This window comes from Carcharhinus amblyrhynchos, chromosome 3 (genome assembly GCF_965287045.1).
Source record: "Carcharhinus amblyrhynchos chromosome 3, sCarAmb.v2.hapA, whole genome shotgun sequence".
Lineage (NCBI taxonomy): Eukaryota > Metazoa > Chordata > Chondrichthyes > Carcharhiniformes > Carcharhinidae > Carcharhinus > Carcharhinus amblyrhynchos.
In genome coordinates this window covers 4949347-4968600 of record NC_137326.1, presented here as the reverse complement: position 1 = coordinate 4968600, position 19254 = coordinate 4949347, and the positions used below count along the sequence as shown (strand labels likewise).

The 19254-nt window shown below is 45.3% G+C and overlaps 1 protein-coding gene across 5 annotated transcripts in view; it reads right to left on the bottom strand.

Moving 5' to 3' along the window:
* Window positions 1-19254, bottom strand: part of tpra1 (transmembrane protein, adipocyte asscociated 1) — an 80639-nt gene that overhangs the window by 19870 nt on the left and 41515 nt on the right. For 4 of the 5 annotated variants that reach the window (XM_080218651.1, XM_080218648.1, XM_080218647.1 and 1 more), the window contains exons 2-4: window positions 15746-15963; window positions 7727-7859; window positions 931-1017 (exon numbers count right to left, since the gene is read on the bottom strand). In XM_080218651.1, coding sequence (XP_080074777.1) covers window positions 931-1017; window positions 7727-7859; window positions 15746-15951 — 426 coding nt within the window. In that variant the 5' untranslated portion in view covers window positions 15952-15963. Of the gene's footprint in view, window positions 1-930; window positions 1018-7726; window positions 7860-15745; window positions 15964-18449; window positions 18492-19254 lie in introns of those variants that run through there. The other variant, XM_080218650.1, reaches the window with a different exon arrangement.

Sequence of the window (19254 nt, the reverse complement as noted above, 5' to 3'; positions counted from 1 at the left end):
GTGAATTGTAGTCTGTGTTACGGCTTCCAAGTTTTCCACAAATTTGTTCATTGGCCATCATCTCCGTCCATCTCCAGAGCTTCAGCAATCTAAGCTCTGTTGCTACACTGTATTCACTCCATCACCAAGGCTGCAGACTTCTACCTCCATCTCAACTTTCACCCCTGCCTTTGGTACCTCTGGACTAGTTCCAAGCTCTCCTGAAAGTTCTTCCAAAACTCTGCTACCCCAATCCCAGCTCACACCAAGTTTCTATGACCAGGGCATCTGCTCCGAATGCCAGGCAGAGATGTCTTCCAGTAAAGCACCAGTACGTGGGTGGAAAAACAGGATCTGCTGTGATGCCTTTCATGGCCAGACAGCCAACTAGCATTCCCCATCACTGCAGGTATGGGTAAAAGGACAATTGTGGGTGGTCTGGTGGGCAAGTGTCACCTGTTTAACAACACCCTAATGGAGACCTTAATGTTTCCAGAGGAAGAGGCGAACATACAGTAGTACAGCACGATATAGGCCCTTCGGCCCTCGATGTTGTGCCGAGCTTTGTCCAAAACCAAGATCAAACCATCCCATCCCTATCATTCTGGTAATGTCGGAGAAATATCGGAGAGAAGAAGTCTCTCGAAAACGTAAGTAAATCTTTTTCAACGCTCACCAAAAGCAAATCAATTTAAATAAAGAAATGTCTCCTCGGTACTCTGTTTTCCAGACTGAAGAGTAAATCCCAATTTCCTGACCATAGTTGGACAGTCCAGAGTAACGTTCCCCGGATGTTGAGCAAGTAAAGTAGGACTCCTGGTCTGGGAGCAGCGTGCCAGGATCATAGGACCCAAGTCAACAAGGAGCCCTAAAAATGCTTTTAAGTTTCTTTTATACATATAAATCTAACAAAGGAATTGAAAGCAATAGAAAAGCTTCTCCCCCACCTACCTTGTCCGTTACTATGGCTACTGTGGACGCACTGACTGTCATGGAAACCACAGCACGAGTGATGCCCACAGTCGCCACGACAAAGACCTGCAAAAGAAAAATCACCCAGTTAACTTCTCTGTAATTCTTTCACACGATGTGGGTGTCGCTGGCTGGGCTGGCATTTATTGCCCATCTCCAATTACCCTACAGAAGATGTGGAGATGCTGGTGTTGGACTGGGGTGGGCACAGTAAGAAACCTCAAAACACCAGGTTAAAGTCCAACAGGTTTACTTGGAATCATGAGCTTTCAGAGCGCTGCCCTTTCATCAGGTGAGTGGCTCCAAAAGTTCGTGATTCCATGTAAATCTGTTAGACTTCAACCTGGTGTCGTGAAACTTCTTACTGTGCTTACCGTAGAGAAGGTGGTGGTGAGTAGCCTTCTTGAACCGCTGCAGTCCATACGGGACGGACGGACGGACACAGTGGTATTAGGAATGGAGTTCCAGGATTGTGACTCAGTGACAGTGAAGGAATGACTTGGAGGGGAACCTCCAGGAAATTAAAGAAATTCAGCATATCAGCTACGACACTCACCAACTTTTACAGATGCCCCATAGAAAGCATTCTTTCTGGTTGTATCACAGTTTGGAAGAGCTCCTGCTCTGCCCAAGACCACAAGGAACTACAAAAGGTCATCAATGTAGCCCAATCTATCACGCAAACCAGCCTCCCATCCGTTGACTCTGTCTACACTTCCCGCTGCCTCAGCAAAGCAGGAGGCATAATTAAGAACCCCACGCACCCCGGACATTCTCTCTTCCACCTTCTTCCGTCGGGAAAAAGATACAAAAATCTGAGATCACATACCAACCGACTCAAGAACAGCTTCTTCCCTGCCACTCACCTGATGAAGGGGCAGTGTTCCGAAAGCTCATGATTCCAAGTAAACCGGTTGGACTTTAACCTGGTGTTGTGAGGCTTCTTACTGTGCTTACCGTAGAGAGGTGGTGGTGAGCTGCCTTCTTGAACTGCTGCAGTCTGTATTTCTTTATTTAAATTGAATGGACCTACCTTGCATTAAGTTGATCTTTTTCTATACCTAGCTACATTCTGCATTCTCACTTCCTTGACTACGAACAATATGCTTTGTCTGTATAGCACACAAGATACAATACTTTTTACTGTATGCTAATACGTGTGACAATAATAAAATCAAAAATCAGCAAAAAAATTGTCCATGGTAGTGGTCGTGGGTTTGGAAGGTGATGTCTAAGGAACCCAGGTGAGTCCAAAGATGTTCTGTTTGGTGGATTGGCCATGGTAAGTTGACCCTTAGTGTCCCAAAACGTGTGGGGTTATGGGAAAAGGGCCTGGGTAAGTCACACTGGTGTGTAGCTCAGAGGGCAACTTGCAGGAAGCAACACTCCCATGCGTTTGCACACAAAATGACTTTTTGGGTCCAGTTCTTAAAGACTAGGTTTGCACTCCCTCGAGTACCAAAGATTAAGGGGTGTTCTGATTGAGGTATTTAAGATGATTAAAGAAACTGATATGGTGGGGAATCCAGAACAAGGGGTCATCACTTTAAAAATTTGAGCTAAGCGGTTCAGAGAGTAATGTCAGGAACCACGCATTTAGCAGTGGAAATCTGGAACACTCTGCCACAAAAAGCTGGTGAGGCTGGGAGACAATTGATCATTTCAAAAACTGATATTGGCAGATTTCTGTCAGATAAAGGGTATTAAAGGAATGGAACCAAGCAGGAAAATGGAGAAGTTCATCATAAGTTCATCCAAAGATGTGCAGGTTAGGTTGAGTGGCCATGCTAAATTGCCCCTTAGTGTCCCAAGGTGTGTAGGTTAGTGGAGTAAATATATGGGGTTAAGGGAAGCATTGGTGCAGTCCCAATGGGCCAAATGGCCTCCTTCTGCATTGTAGGGACTCTATGATTATGATATGAAGTCAGCACAGAATCATAGAAACCCTGCAGTGCAGAAAGAAGCCATACAGCCCATTGAGCCTGCACTGACAACAATCCCACCAAGACTGCAGCCAAGGATTTGTAGTCCAGCTCATTTCCCCACCATGAGCTACATGCATGGTTTTTGAGCCACCATTCCGCCACATCTCAATATATACCATTACTGAGTCATCAATGGAGATCATGCTTGTGGAAAAAGAGTCAGGGAGGTCTACAGCATAGAAACAGGCACTTTGGCCCAACTTGTCCATGCCACCCCATTATTTTTAACCACTAAGATAGTCCCAATTGCCCACATTTGGCCCACTTCCCTCTATATCCACCTTATCCATGTAGCAATCTAAATGCTTTTTAAAAGACAAAATTGTACCCACCTCAGCTTGTTTCACTCACACCCCCTATGTGAAAAAATTGCCCCTCTGGACACTCAGCTTAAACCTATGCCCTCTAGTTTTAGACTCCCCTAACTTTGTGCGACAGAAAAATTTGGGGAAAGAACTTGATGAATGAAAAATTTGCACAGGTGGTCTCCAATCCTCAAGGAAATGCTTCTACGTAGCGATAACCTTTATGAATACTTCAGGTGTTTTTACATTGCAAAGTGTTCATCTCTCCTGGTACTGGAAGGTCACTCACAATCAAACCTGCTCCTGAAAACTGTTTTGGTGACAATGGATTTGAGAAGTGAAAATGCTGTCAATTTTCCAGCTCTGCTGGCTGGCTAGTTCCGGATAACAAACAGTACCATGAGGTAATCGGAAATGCCGCTCTCCTACAGTCAGTGAGACAACACAAAAACTCCCTTCAACTGTACAATTTGAGTTCATAATTCCAGCTGACCCTCCCAGTACTGAAGGTGCACTGCAATGCCAGAGGTGCGTTGAAAGACAATAAGCCAAGGGGCTTTTGGGTGGCACAGTTAGCTCTGCACCAAGGGCCCGAGTTCATTTTGAGTGACTGTCCTTGTGGAGGTTGCACTTTCTCCCCGTGTTTGCGTGGACTTCCTCCGGTTGCTCCGGTTTCCACCCCAGATGTGCAAGTTGGGCGGATTGGCCATGCTAAATTGACCCTTAGGGTCCCCTAATGTGTAGGTTAAATGGATTAGCCATGGTAAATGCGTGGGGTTACAGGGATAGAGAGTGGGGAAGAGGGCCTGGGTAAGATACTCTGTCAGAGAGTCAGTGCAGACTTAATAGCTTGTTTAGGTGGACCCTGAAAACTCTATGGTTCTGATCGAAGAACAGAAGGGGAGTTTGTTCTTGACTCCTCTCTCGTTAACCACACTCAAATTAACAGGTTAACTGGTCATTTTCCATATTGCTATGTGTTGATACTTATATTGAAAAATAAAATGGCTGCCTTGTCACATCCACCTGAATAACAATAGTGAATATATTTCGAAGTTGATCACTCAATGGTGGTGCTGGGGTGTCTTTTTGAACCTCTGCACAGTGAAAATTTTCATTTTTTTTAAGTTTATTTATTAGTGTCACAAGTAGGCTTACATCAACACCGCAAATCAAGTTACTGTGAAAATCCCCCCAGTCTCCACGCTCTGGCACTTGTTCGGGTACACTGAAAGAGAATTTAGCACGGCCAATCCACCTAACCGGCACGACTTTCGGACTGTAGGAGAAAACCCACACAGACATGGGGAGAATGTGCAAACTCTGCACAGACAGTGACCCAAGCTGGGAATCGAACTCACGTCCCTGGAGCTGTGAGGCAGTAGTGCTCACCCATTCAAAACATCACAAATATCTCTGACGCTGGGGAACTTTTCTCCAGAGGGTGGGCCGAGCAGCTGTTCCTTCACGAACTGCTTCACTTCCCAATGTTATTTATTCTCCCGTTGGTGAGACATGTCTCACTTCTTACCTAATCAGATTGACGACGATAGAAAATTCCAGACAGGCTTATGGAATTTCCTCAGAATGCCCAGTTAACTCTTTCACATGCACAGTGAGGCTTCTTAAAACAATTTGCTGATTCATTTAGTGGTAGGTTTGGTTGTGTAGGTCAGTATTTATCGTCCATCCCTAATTGCGATTTAGTTAGGGGTGCTGAGATACTTTCCGAACCGCTGCAGTCCCTGTGGTAGGTACACCCACAGAATCAAATCCCTACAGTGCAGAAGGAGGCCATTCGGATATCGAGTCTGCACCGACCACAATCCCACCTGGTCCTATCCCTATAACCACACACATATTTACCCCGCTAATCCAGCGACACTAGGATCAAGTTAGCATGGCCAATCAGCCTAACTAGCATGTCTTTTGGACTGTGGGAGGAAACCACGCAGATGCAGGGAGAACATGCAACCTCCACACAGACAGTGACCCGAGGCCGGAATTGAACCAGGGTACCTGGCGCTGTGAGGCAGCAGTGCTAACCACTGTGCTACCGTGCTGTTAGGGAGGGAGTTCCAGGATTTTGACTCCGTCACAATGAAGGAGCAGCTGTATATTTCCAAATCAGGATGGTGTGTGACCTGGAGGAGAACTTCAGCTAGTGGTGTTCCCACGTGTCTTCTGCTCTTCTGTTTTGAGGTGGCTAATGTCACGGGTTTGGAAGGTGCTGTCGAACGAACCTTGGTGAGTTCCTGCAGTGCACCTTGTGGCACTCTGTGCGTCAGTAATGGAGGGAGCGGATATTGAAGGTAGTGAATGTGTTGTCAAGGGCTGCTTTGTCCTGGATGGTGTCAAGCTTTGTGTGTTACTGGAGCTGTGCTTACCCAGACAAGTGGAGAGTATTTCCTCACACTCCTTACTTCTGCCTTTTAGATACTGGATAGGCTTTGGAGAGTCAAGGGATGAGTTACTCAATGTAGAATTCCTAGCCTGTGGCTTATCCTAGTAGCCACAGTATTTAAGTTTATTTACTAATGTCATTAACAGTGCAATGAAGTTACTGTGAAAATCCCCTAGTCGCCACATTCTGGCACCTGTTTGGGTACACTGAGGGAGAATTTAGCACGGCCAATGCACCCTAACCAGCACATCCTACGGATTGTGGGAGGAAACCCACGCACTCACAGGGAGAACGTGCAAACTCCGCACAGACGGTGACCCAAGCCGGGAATCGAACCTGGGACCCCTGGTGCTGTGAGGCAGCAGTGCAAATCAGTGCGTCACCTTTTCCTCATCATTTACCATACCCATGAATTCTCTTAGTGCCTAGCAGTTTATTAACGTCAGCCTTGACTGAATACAAGGCTGTCTGGGATACAGAATTCCAAATATTCACAGCCCTGAGTGAAGAAATTTCCCCTGAGCTCAGTCCTTTACCCTGAGACTGAGCCTAGTTCCAGACTCTGCGACCAGAGGGAGCAACTTCTCAGTATCGGCCCCCCCCCCCACCAAGTCGAGCCCCCTCCAAATCTCGTACATTTCACTGAGATCCCACATCATTCTTCTAAACACCGAAGATTATAGACCCATTTTACTCAATAATTACACTGCAATGCAGCTGCAGCAGTCACTGTCCTATTTATACGGCTCTCTTGTGAAGTGTGTGCTCCAAGGCACTCTCAGAACCATCTGTTCCCACAAGTTTCCAGCCACTTGCCTCTTCAGTTCCACATCCAGATCTAACCTCTCTCTTTTTGGCCTCCCACATGGTTGCAATACAGCATAAGCATCACTTCTTTTTATATTTGACAGTCTTCAGTTCCCAACCACCGTAGATCAATCTGCTGTTCCATTATTACAGTCCACAATCTCTGCTGCTACCATTTACACATCCTCTGGACACATCCATCTCTTTTTTTTTATTATCCTATTTAAGGCCCCTGTCCATGAATCACAAACATTCATTTTTTTTCTTATATCGAGTGTGGACATCACCAGCAAGGTCAACATCCCGCATGGTCCTCGAGAAGGTGGTGGGTGAGCCGCCTTCTTGAACCCGCTGTAGTCCATGTGGGGTAGGTACATCCAAGGTGCTGTTGGAGTGGGAGTTCCAGGTTTTCGACTCAGTGAAGGAACAGCCGATATATTTCTGAGTCGGGATGGTTTGGAGTGTCAGAGTCTGAGTTTTACAGCACAGAAAGAGACCCTCAAGCCTATCATGTCAACTGGCAAAACACCTACTTATTCTAATCCCATTTTCCTGCACTTTGTCAACAGCATTTGTACGCTGTGGCTTTTCAAGTGCTCCTCTAAGTGCTTCTTAAATGTTGAGGGTTCCCATCTCTACCATGCTTTCAGGTTCCAGATTCCCACCACCTTCTGGGCGAAAAAGCTTGTCCTCAAATCCCCTCAATCCCCTGCCCAACCTTAAATCTAAGCTGCCCTGTTAATAGCTGTCTACTCATGGGAAAGGTTTCTTCCGATCTAACCTATGTTCCCCCATAATTTTGTATGCCTTAATCAGGTCCCCTCTCAGGCGTCCCTCCTCTAACCAGCCTCTCTCCATAGCTGAAACACTCCAGCCCAGGCAACATCCTGGTGAATCTCCTCTGCACCCCCTCCAGTGCAATCACACCCTTCCTATAGAACTGCACACAGTGCTCTAGTTGCAGCCTAACCCACATTTTATGTAGCTCCATCATATCCCCCCCTGCTCTGATATTGTATGCCTCAGCTAATAAGAAAGGGATCCTAGCCCTTAACTATCTTTAGGGGAGATGGTGATGTAGTGCATATCAGCCATGATCGAATGGCGGAGTGGCCTCGATGGGCCGAATGGCCTAATTCTACCCCTATATCTTATGAACCTGAAGCAATCTATGCAGCAGCTCAAGTGTTTCTGACTCGATTCCGATTGCCAGGATATCTTGTGGTTATTTTGTACATCACACCGGTTTACTAATGCACTGCTTGAAAACTTACCAGTATATAGAATGTAGTGAAGATGGGACTAGATGTAGCCCGAATCTTTGCTCTCGCTGATGGAAGCTTCCAGAGCAGGAACCCAAAGAAAAGCACATTGGGGACGAGCAGGAAGACATCCCAGAATCGAACTCTGTTTCAGAAACGGGAGGTGAGAAGATAACTCATTAGAAAAGATGTGAAACACTGGCACACAAGTGAGTTTCCAACAACAACTTGTACTTACATAGCCAAACATCCCAAGATGCAGTGCTGGAGCATTGGCAAATTAAGGTTGACACTGAGCTACATCTGAAGATATTCAGACAATTTGATCAAAGAGATCGAGCTAAAGAAGCATCTTGAGAGCGCGAGCGGTTTAAGGAGGGAATGGCAGAACTCAGGGCTCTGCCAAGTCAATGTGGGGCCAACAGTGGTGGGGCAAAGGAAAGCGAGGATATGCAGAGACCAAAATTGGAGGAGTACAGATGTTGCAGTGCGTTGTAGGGCTGGAGGCAATTGGAGGGACGAAACTGTGGAAAGATTAAATACTGACTTCTTCATTTCTGTCAGGCTTAAAATAAAATTAAAATATTATTGCAGCATTGAGCAGCAGAGTGGACTCGAGGGGCCAAACAGCCCCTCATCACTACTTCTCATTACTACCCTGACCCCTCTCAAGATTGATGTAATGCTCATGGGCTTGCAAAAGGCATTTGATAAAGTGCCACATAACAGGCTTCTCAGCACATGGAATGAAAGGAATAGTGGCAGCACAGAAACCAAATTGGTGGACAAGTCGGGCCGAAGGGCCTGCTTCCATGCTGTAAACCTCTATGAACACTACATTCTGCACTCCCTCCTTTCTTTCTCTCTGAACAGCATGCTTTGTCTGAATAGTGCACAAGAAACAATACTTTTCACTGTATACTAATACATGTGACAATAATAAATCAAAAAATCATTCCATGATTCTTCCATAGTTGTAGCAATTCCTTATCAAAATCCACTATGTTGAAAAAGAAAAGTTCTTACGTTTAAATAGCACCTTTCAGAACGTTATGATGTCCCTAAGCCCCTCACAGCCAATTAAGTGCTGAGTTTAGTCACCGCATATGACATAGGAAACACAAGAGCCAATCTATACACAAGCTCCCACAGGCAGCCATGGACACTTAAGCTGCTTTTCAAAAAATACTGATCGAGTGATAAATATTCCCAGGACTCCGGGGAAAATTCATCTGCTCTTTGAATTAGTGGTGTGGGGATATCTTACATCCACCCGAGAGGGGTTCTCAGTTTAATATAAGAACATAAGAACATAAGAACATAAGAAATAGGAGCAGGAGTAGGCCAACTAGCCCTTCGAGCCTGCCCCGCCATTCAATAAGATCATGGCTGATCTGTCTTGGCTCAGTTCCACATTCCCGCCCTCTCCCCATAACCCTTAATCCCCTCTCTTATCAAAAACCCATCCAAAAGATGGCTCCTTCAACAGTGCAGAACTCCCTCAGTACTGCACAGGGAGAGTTAGCCTGTATTTTTGTGGTCATCAGTACCCTTTAGTTGGGAAGACAGAATCTTTTACAACGTAGAACTAAGCCCTTTTGGTATTACAGCTAACACACAGGCATTCACAAACACACACAACGGTAATAGGTTTGTTCCCTAATCTGACTTATGGGTCTCAATGTTCCCTCCCAAAGAAAAAAAAAGTTTATTTATCAGTGTCACAAGTAGGCTTACATTCACACTGCAATGAAGTTACTGTGAAAATCCCCCAGTTGCCACACAGTTCAGGCACACTGAGGAAGAATTTAGTATGGCTAATGCGCCTAACCAGCACTTCTTTCAGAGGAAGGAATCCGGAGCACCCAGAGGAAACCCACGCACACACGGGGAGAATGTGCAAACTCTGCACAGACAGTCATCCAAGCCCGGAATCGAACCCAGCTCCCTGGTGCTGTGAGGCTGCAATGCTAACCACTGTGCCACCATGCCACTCACAGAAAGTAGTGATCAGCCTGGGACTTGTTGCTGCTAAGGGTACACCACACTCACGGTCAAGAGAGTCTGAATGTCAAGACAGGGACAGGAATACGACATCCTGTTATTGCTGAGCAGCTATTTAAATCTCACTGTTTGGTCTCTTGTGTGACGATTGAGAGCGGGGATGCTAGCAACTGAGGAATCACATACCATAAATTAGAGTCTTTAAGAGAAGTGGCAGGGTAACAAGTGGAATGCATGATCTAAAGCAATGCAGACCAAGAGTTAAAGCCAAGTCTCCAAATCAAGTGTGCGTTCATCAGAAAATAGCTGCTTTTTTCTGCATTGATAAAGGTTGAGGTTCTAAATTCAGTTTCTAAGAAGCAAACCATAAAGGCAACAGACAACAGTGTTTAAGCTTTGCAATTCAGCATGGTTTTCTGCAGCCTCCTGGGATATTACAACACAAATTAATTCAAATATTCATTAAAGGAAGTTGCGTTTGGAGAAAGAATCATGTTGACGGTAGTTTGATTCGATTAGCACATGGGCTGGTTTATTAAACATCTGCCCACCAAGATAAACCCATCGCCATTCCCCCACTCAGAACAGCACAGCAGGGAAATGTGTGATCAAGGCATGGTACTGAGTCCTAAAGGCCACGAGTGGCTGGCACTCAGGATGGTATAATTGGCTTCGAATGTCCCGATCAACACTGGGTGATACCCCATGATTAAAATGGGGTTCGTAAACAAGAGGAGTTGCTGAACATTAAACTAACTGTTTCAATGACTTTCTCAAGTTAATCTTTCTCCACACCCGAGCTATGACTATAACACTACATTCTGCACTCTCTCTTCTCCTTCTCTATAAATGGTACGTTTTGTCTGTATAGCGTGCGAGAAACAACACATCTTGGTGGAAGAACATTATAGGGGCCCAAGTGGGATATCTGGTTCCACAGCCATTTGCTAAGGTAATGGCTGAAATCTACTTTACTATCCTCTTTTCACTTACTGTCCACAAATCAGTCAATCTCTGTCTTGATGTTACAGAAGGATGATGAGGATCCGCAGCTCTCGGGTAGAGAATTCCAAATCATCACGACCGTTTGGATGAAGACATTTTCCTTCGTTTACATTCCAAATGGCTGAGACTACGTTTCCTGAATTAGACGCTGCAGAGCGAACAGGCTCTCAGGAACTACCGTTTCAAAGTTGTTGAGAGGGCAAATATTTTCTGCTTTGTAACAGCCCCAGGTCCTTAGTTCAGTCTTCATTGCATAACCAAATCATAGTAAGTAGTCTCACAACATCAGGTTAAAGTCCAACAGGTTTATTTGGTAGCACGAGCTTTTGGAGCGCTGCTCCTTCATCAGGTGAGTGGAGAGTTGGGTTCACAAACAGGGCCTATAGAGACACAAACTCAATTACAAGATAATGGATGGAATGCGAGTCTTAACAGGTACAGACAATGTGAGTGGAGAGAGGGTTAAGGCAGGTTAAAGAGGTATGAATTGTCCCAAGCCAGGGCAGTTAGTGAGATTTTGCAAGCCCAGGCAAGCGGTGGGGGTTACAGATAGTGTGACATGAACCAAGATCCCGGTTGAGGTCGTCCTCACGTGTGCGGAACTTGGCTATCAGTCTCTGCTCAGCAACTCTGCGCTGTCGTGTGTCTTGAAGGCTGCCTTAGAGAATGCTTACCCGAAGACCAGAGGCTGAATGCCTTGACTGAAGTGTTTCCCAACAGGAAGGGAACACTCCTGCCTGGTGATTGTCGAGCGATGTTCATTCATCCGTTGTCGTAGTGTCTGCATGGTCTCGCCCTTTACTGCAGCATATCAGGTAGACGACGTTGGCCAAGTTGCCAGAGTATGTACCGTGTACCTAGTGAATGATGTTCTCACGTGAGATGATAGGATCTGTGTCGATGATCCGGCATGTCTTGCAGAGGTAGCTGTGGCAGAGTTGTGTGGCAACATGGTCACTGTTCTCCTGAAGGCTGGGTAATTTGCTGTCTACGATGGGCTCTTTGAGGTTGCGTGGTTGTTTGAAAGCAAGTAGTGGGAATGTGGGGGTGGCCTTGGTGACACGTTGAAGGCACCAAAGAAAATGTTGTAGCTTCTCCGCTCTGGGGAAGTACTGGACGACGAAGGGTACTCTGTCGCTGTATCCTGTGTTTGTCTTCTGAGGAGGTCAGTGTGGTTTTACTAACTGTCCTGGGTTGAGGCAATTCACACTTCTTTAACCTGTATTTAACACTCTCTCCACTCGCATTGTCTGTACCTGTAAAGACTCGATTACCTGTTAAGACTCATATTCCAACCATTACCTTGTAATTGAATCTGTGTCTCTTTCTGTCCTGTTTGCAAACCCAACTCTCACTCAATTGATGAAGGGGCAGTGCTCTGAAAGCTCATGATTCCAAATAAACCTGTTGGACTTTAACTTGGTGTTGTGAGACCTCTTACAGTGCCCACCCCAGTCCAATGCCAGCATCTTCACATCATGGTAACCAAATTATAGAATCCTATAGTGCAGAAGGAGGCCATTCGGCCCATTGAGTATGCATCGACCACAGTCCCAGCCACGCCCTATCCCCATAACTCCATGCATTTATCCTAGCTAGTCCCTTGACACTAAGGGGCAATTTAGCATGGCCAATCCAACTAACCCACACATCTTCAGACTATGGGAGGAAACTCACGCAGACATGGGGTGAAAGTGCAAACTTCACACAGACAGTGGCCCAAGCCAAGAATCAAAGCTGGTCCTTGGTGCTGTGAGGCAGCAGTGCTAACCACTGTGCCACCATACCACTCTTTCTCCTAACATGTTATCGCTTGACCACAAGGTGGTAGGTGGCAGAGTGTTAGAACTGCTGCCTCACAGCACCAGGGATACAGGTTCGATTCTGGCCTTGGGCAACTGCTTGCGTAAGAGTTTGTACATTCTCCCCGTGTCTGCCTGGGTTTCCTCCAAGTGCTTCAGTTTCCTCCCACAGTTCAGAGATATGCAGGTTTGGTGGCGTGGCTATGGTAAATGCACAGGTTGGGGTGGGGTGGGTGAGGTGCTCTTTTGGAGAGCCAGAGAAGACCCAATGGGCTGAATGGCCTCCTTCTTAAAATAAAGCAACATTCCGCTTTCCACCTGACCGAGTCTATCATCTAAATATCGGAAAGCGTCACAACGCTATGGTTTTTAGATTGGTCACTACTCTTCACCTCAATGCAGTTCAAGGACAAGGGAATGTACAGATGTTTGATCGATAAAAACTTAACATAAGAAATAGGAGCAGATGAAGACCATTCAATAAGATCATAGTCAATTTTTTATACATTTCCCTAATCTATCCCCATTTCCCTCTATTCCCTTAGTATCCAAAATTTTCATATCTTTTAACTTGAATATATTCAATGACTGAGCGTCCACACTAATACAGTGCATGCAGTGCCTGTGGGATGAAGGTCAGTCACTCAAGCACAGAACACATTTGGGCTTCTCTCCACTATTAGTCCAGGGTCAGACGGTACAAAGTTTCCAAAACATAGCAGTGTCAGCTTGTTCGGTGGTTAAGCCATTAACTATCATTCAGTTCACAGTTCCACGATTGTCTTTCTTTTTTAGGTGTACAACACTCTGGATGTTCCCCATGCTCAAGTACTCGCTCTGAATCTCTCAATCCTTTAACCCCTCATCTCTTTAGTTTCTTTTTTACCAACCACCTAGGAATCTCCTTAGTAATGCACTGCTCGTAGAACATACAATAAATATCCAACAGCAACACAGGTCTCTGCTTCCTTGCACTGAGTAAGATTTTCCCTTACTCCTGCAAAGTTCAACTCTTCAAAAAAAATTACAGTTGCTATTGTCTACATGAAAGGGAAATAGTAACACAATATCTCCATGGACATTAACTTTCAAAGTCACAGAATAATGAAACTGCTTGGTTTGGAAACCTAGCTCACTCAATCAAATTGCGATACATTCATGGAATCCCTACAGTGCAGAAAGAGGCCATTCCACCATCGAGTCTGCATCAACAACGATCCCACCCAGGCCCTATCTACATAACCCCACGTATTAACCCTGCTAATCCCCTTAAGGGGCAGTCTAGCATGGCCAATCCATCTAACCTGCGCACTTTTGGACTGTGGGAGGAAATCAGAGCACACGAAGGAAACCCATGCAGACGCAGAGAGAGCTTGCAAACTCCACAAAGACAGTCACCCGAGGTCAGAATTGAACCCAGGTCCCTGGCACTGTGAAGCAGCAGTGCTAATCACCCTGCTGCCCTTCCTTAAACTAACTTTGCTGAGAATGTGGTAATTGGCTATATGTGGCTTTTTTTTTTAAATTCGTTCATGGGACATGGGTGTCACTGGCTTGGCCAGATTTATTGCCCATCCAAAACTGCGCTTGAACTGAGTGGCTTACTCAGCCACTTAAGAGTCTGGAGTCACATCATGGTCAAGTCTTAAAAGCACATCAAGGTGGATAAATCCCCAGGACCTGATAAAATGTATCCCAGGACATTGTGGGAAGCTAGGGAGGAAAGTGTGCATCCCCCTAACAGAGATAATTGAATCATCAACAGCCACAGGTGAGGTGCCTGAAGATTGGAAAGTAGCAAATATTATGCCTTTGTTTAAGAAGGGCTGCAGGGAAAAGCCTGGGTACTACAAAATTGGATACAAAATTGGCATGACAACCAAAGACATAGTGATTGTACAGGATTGTTTTTCAAACTGGAGGCCTGTGATCAGCGGTGTGCCTCAGGGATCAGTACTGGGTCCATTGTTATTTGTCATTTTTATTAATGATTTGGATGCGAATTTAGGAGGTGTGGTTAGTAGGTTTGCAGATGATACCAAGATTGGTGGCATAATGGACAGTGAAGAAGGGTTGCAACGGGATTTTGATCAATTGGGCAAGTAGGCCAATGAATGGCAGATGGAGTTTAACTTAGATAAATACAAAGTGATGCATTTTGGTAGGTCAAATTGGGGCAGGATCTACTCAGTTAATGGTAGGGCATTAGGGGGAGAGTAATAGAACAAAGATCTAGGGGTACATGTTCATAGCTCCTTGAAAGTGGAGTCAAAGGTGGACAGGGTGGTGAAGAAGGCATTCAGTATGCTTGGTTTCATTGATCAGAACATTGGTTACAGGCATTGGGACATCTTGAAGTTGTACAAGACATTAATAGGGCCACACTTGGAATACCAAATACAGTCCTGGTCACTTATTACAGAATGGATATTTATCAAACTAGAAAGAGTGCAGAAAAGATTTACTAGGATGCTACCAGGACTTGATGTTCGAGTTATAAGGAGAGGCTGGATAGACTGGGACTTTTTCCCTGGAGCATAGGAGGCTTAGGGGTGATCTTAAAAGGGGTCTGGAAAATAATGAGGGGCATACATAAGATAGTCAACATCATTTCCCAAAGGTAGAGGAGTCTAAAATGAGAGGGTGTAGGTTTAAGGTGAGAGGGGAGAGACACAAAAGGTCCAGAGGGGCAATTTTTTCCACACACAGGGTGGTGAGTGTCTGGAACAAGCTGTCAGAGGTAGCAGTAGAGGCGGATACAATGTTGTCTTTTAAAAAGCATTTAGACAGTTACATGGGTAAGATGGGTATAGGGGGATTTGGGCCAAACGCAGGCAATTAGAACTAGCTTATGGTAAAATTGAGCATAATGGACAAGTTTGGCCAAAGGGCCTGTTTCCATGCTGTAAATCTCTTTATAGAGTCACACGTAGGCCAGACCGGGTAAGGATGGCAGATTTCCTTCCCTAAAGGACATTAGCGAACTAGATGAGTTTTTAAACAACAATTAATGATAGTTTCATTGTCACTATTACCGAGACTGACTTTGCAGCAGCTGCCATGGTGGGATTGGAAACCTTGTCCCCAGAACATTAACCTGAGCCTTTGAATTTCAAGCCCAGTGACATTACCACCATGCCATGGCCTCTCCATCCTGAGCCACTGCCCAGTCGACAGTAAAACAAGGGAAGACCGGCAACAAAAAGGATAAACACTTTACCGTGATTCACCGATGTCTTCATACAGCACTAAGAGGCATTGGTGTGGTTGGGTAATGTTGGTTGCTGTGCCAGCAGTTGTGGTGGTCCACCATGGCACCGGGGCTGTAGTGCTGGTGCCCATAGACATAGTCGAATTCTCATGCACAGTCGTGCTCGAGTTACTGTAGTCTGCAAATCGTACCACAGATGCAACAGACCCCTTCATTGCGACTTGATCCTGTCATAAACAAAAAGGGGAAACAGGTTTTTCAAAACAATTAGCAGGTCACCCCGGTCAAAGTCTCTCTTTGGTAAAAAATAACCCTTTTCAAAGCGTAGAGAATAGAGCAGAGCTAGGAAGTGCTGTTAATAATGGCAGCAGACATCAAGAAGAGAGCGACAGGCAAACACTTGAGAAATTGAAATCCAGTGCAGTGGAGCTCGAGGCAATTTTTCTAGGAAGAACAGGGAGAGATGATGTAAACTAAATGGAACAACTTTAAAAGGTGCGCATAAACAGGGACCTGGGACCTTTGGTGCATAAATCTGTGAAAACGGCAGACAATAAACCATATGATAGCCGTGGCTCCTGTATGGAGTACAAAAGACAGGAAATGATGCTATATAAAGCATCAGTTTGCTCCAAGCTGGGGTATTGTATCCGAGTCTGAGAACCACACTTCCTGAAGGATCCAAAGGCTTTAGAGGGAGTACAGAAGAGATTTGCCAAAACAGTTCCAGGGATAAGGGATTATGGTAACACGGATAAACTAGGATTGTTCTCCTCAAAGCAGCAAAGACTCAGAGGAGATTTCATAAAGGGTTTAGATAAGACTAAATAAAGAGAAGGAATTTCCAATGGTTCAGAAACATCTCTACACAATGAGTAGTTAAGGCTTGCAAGGCATTGTCTAATGGGGTAGTAGGCACTCGTTCAATCACAGCTTTCAGAATGGAATTGGATGGAAAGTTCTTGAAGGGGAAAATATTGTAGAGATATGGGGGACAAAAAGCAGGTGCACAGTCTAACTGTCACACTTTGAAAGAGCTGGCACAAATATGATGATGTGGGTATGCCGGCATTGGACTGGCGTAAACACAGTAAAAAGTCTGACAACACCAGGTTTTAGTCCAACCTATTTATGTGATAATATACTCACAAGCTTTCGGGGTTAGCCCCTTCGTCAGGTGAATGGAGAGTTCTGGCCTCAGACAGAGTGTCTGTGCTTTATATGCTCTGTCTGAGGCCAGAACTCTCCATTCACCTGACGAAGGGGCTAACCCCGAAAGCTTGTGAGTATACTATCAAATAAATAGGTTGGACTAAAACCTGGTGTTGTCAGACTTTTTACAAATATGATGAGCCAAATGGCCTATTTCTGAGCTATAAGAAATAGGAGCAGGAGTAGGCCATCCAGCCCCTCGAGCCTGCTCCACCATTCAATAAGATCATGGCTGATCTGATTGTGGTTCATTCCAGTTATCCGTCTGCTCCCCATAACCCTTAATTCCCTTATTAGTTAAAAATCTGTGACTTCAACACATTTAACGAGGTCGCCTCTACTGCTGCAATGGGCAGTGAATTCCAAAGATTCACTACCCTCTGGAAGAAGTTGTTCCTCCTCAATTCTGTTCTAAGATGACTCCCCCACATTTTGGTGGTGTGCCCCCTAGTTCTTGTTTCCATTCTTTGTGGAAATAACCTCTCTAATTCTACCCTGTCTAGCCCCTTTATTATCTTATATGTCTCTATAAGATCTCCCCTCAACCTTCTAAACTCTAATGAGCTATATTGTGATCTAAACTATATTACCTTATCAATCTAAGTAATCAACTTCATTGGAATGTAGTTCACCAGAGTCTTGCCTTTAGTCCCTGATCTGGGCTGAGATAACAATAAGTGTTTTCAGTGCTCACCTGGGGAACACAAAGGCATCCCAGTGCTGACACATTCAAGGATTCTCCTGTGGAAAACGCACATGTCTATGAAGGAGGCCTGTGATTAAGACTGATGAAGACTGCAAAAGCTCACTAAGAAATAATTTGAGGGGTGCTGGGGAAATGTTCCAACTCTGTCATTCCTGTAATCGCAGTCCTGCATTGGCTCCTGATCCAGCAACCCTCAGATATTAAAGCAGTCCATATCCCAAATGCAGCAAAACCTGGACAATATCCAGGCTTGGGCATACAAGTGGCAAGTAACATTCACGCCATGCACTGCTAGCTAATGACCATCTCCAACAAAGAGGATCTAACCATCTCCCCTTGACATTCAAAGGCATTACCATCGCTCAATCCCCACAATCAACATCCTGGGTTAAAATATTCCCAATTTTCTTCACTCCACAACTGACAGCCATTCGTTGCATTGTCTAAGCCCCAATATCTGGCAATTCCTTCCACAAGATCTTGGTTTCTCTCTCTCCTCCTATTAAACATTCCTTAAAGCCTGCCTCTTGGTCCAAGCTTTTGGTCACCTATCAAATACCTCTTTTCATGGATCAGTCACAAGTCTGATAACGTTCCCATGAAGCGACTGGAGCTGTTTTACCACGCTCAAGGTGCTACGTAAATGCAAGTTGTTGTTGCTGCCGCCCAGTTTCTGTGGAATTGTTTCTGAGTTTGGAGTTAGCAGCTTCAGAGGCAGAGAGAGAGAGAGAGAGCGGGCGAGCGCAAAACACAACTCTACAAAACAAAAGCAAAGTAAATACAATTGGGACATACACTACGTCCAGACTCAGCTGCGATCTGGTTTCAATCCATACAGTTCGGCAGACAGCATAGCTTCCTCTCTCCAGCTTCAACTTTCCACCCACCAGAAACCGGGCCAAATGCCAAAGACTCAATTAATTACGCAATGAAGTGTTTGAACCATCTCCAGGTCACGACTGCCCATCAGCCGTTTAAGTGGCAGGCCAGACTGCAGGAACGCACTGGCAGCAGAATGCTGATTTATTAAACAGCAAATTCAGCACAAAGCAAATCGAGACCTTTTGGGGCTGACACTCATAGCCAGCTAACCAGACATAAAATAACACACGATATGCCCTTTTAACCTTCTTTTTGTGCTACAAGATTCGATTTATTAAATTCAAGAAATTGAAAATATGCTTCAGACAGGAGTGGCGATTCAGCCCCGAGCCTATTTCAACAAGACAACGTTCGATGGATATTCATTCATAGAATCCAAATAGTGCAGAAGGAGGCCATTTGGCCCATCGAGTCGGCACTGATGACAATCCCACTTTTCCCGCAACCCCCTGACACTAGGGTCAATTTAGCACAGCCAATCAACATAACCCGCACATCTTTGGGCTGCGGGAGGAAACCAGAACACTGGGAGGAAACACCCACGCAGACACGGGGAGAACTCCACACAGACAGTGATCAGAGGCCGGAATTGAACTCGGGTCCCTGGCACTGTGAGGCAGCAGTGCTAACCACTGTGCCGCCCCTTTAGCCTTACCTAATAAACATAATCCATCTCAGTTCAACTGACTCCCCAGCACCCATATCATTTGAGGGTTGT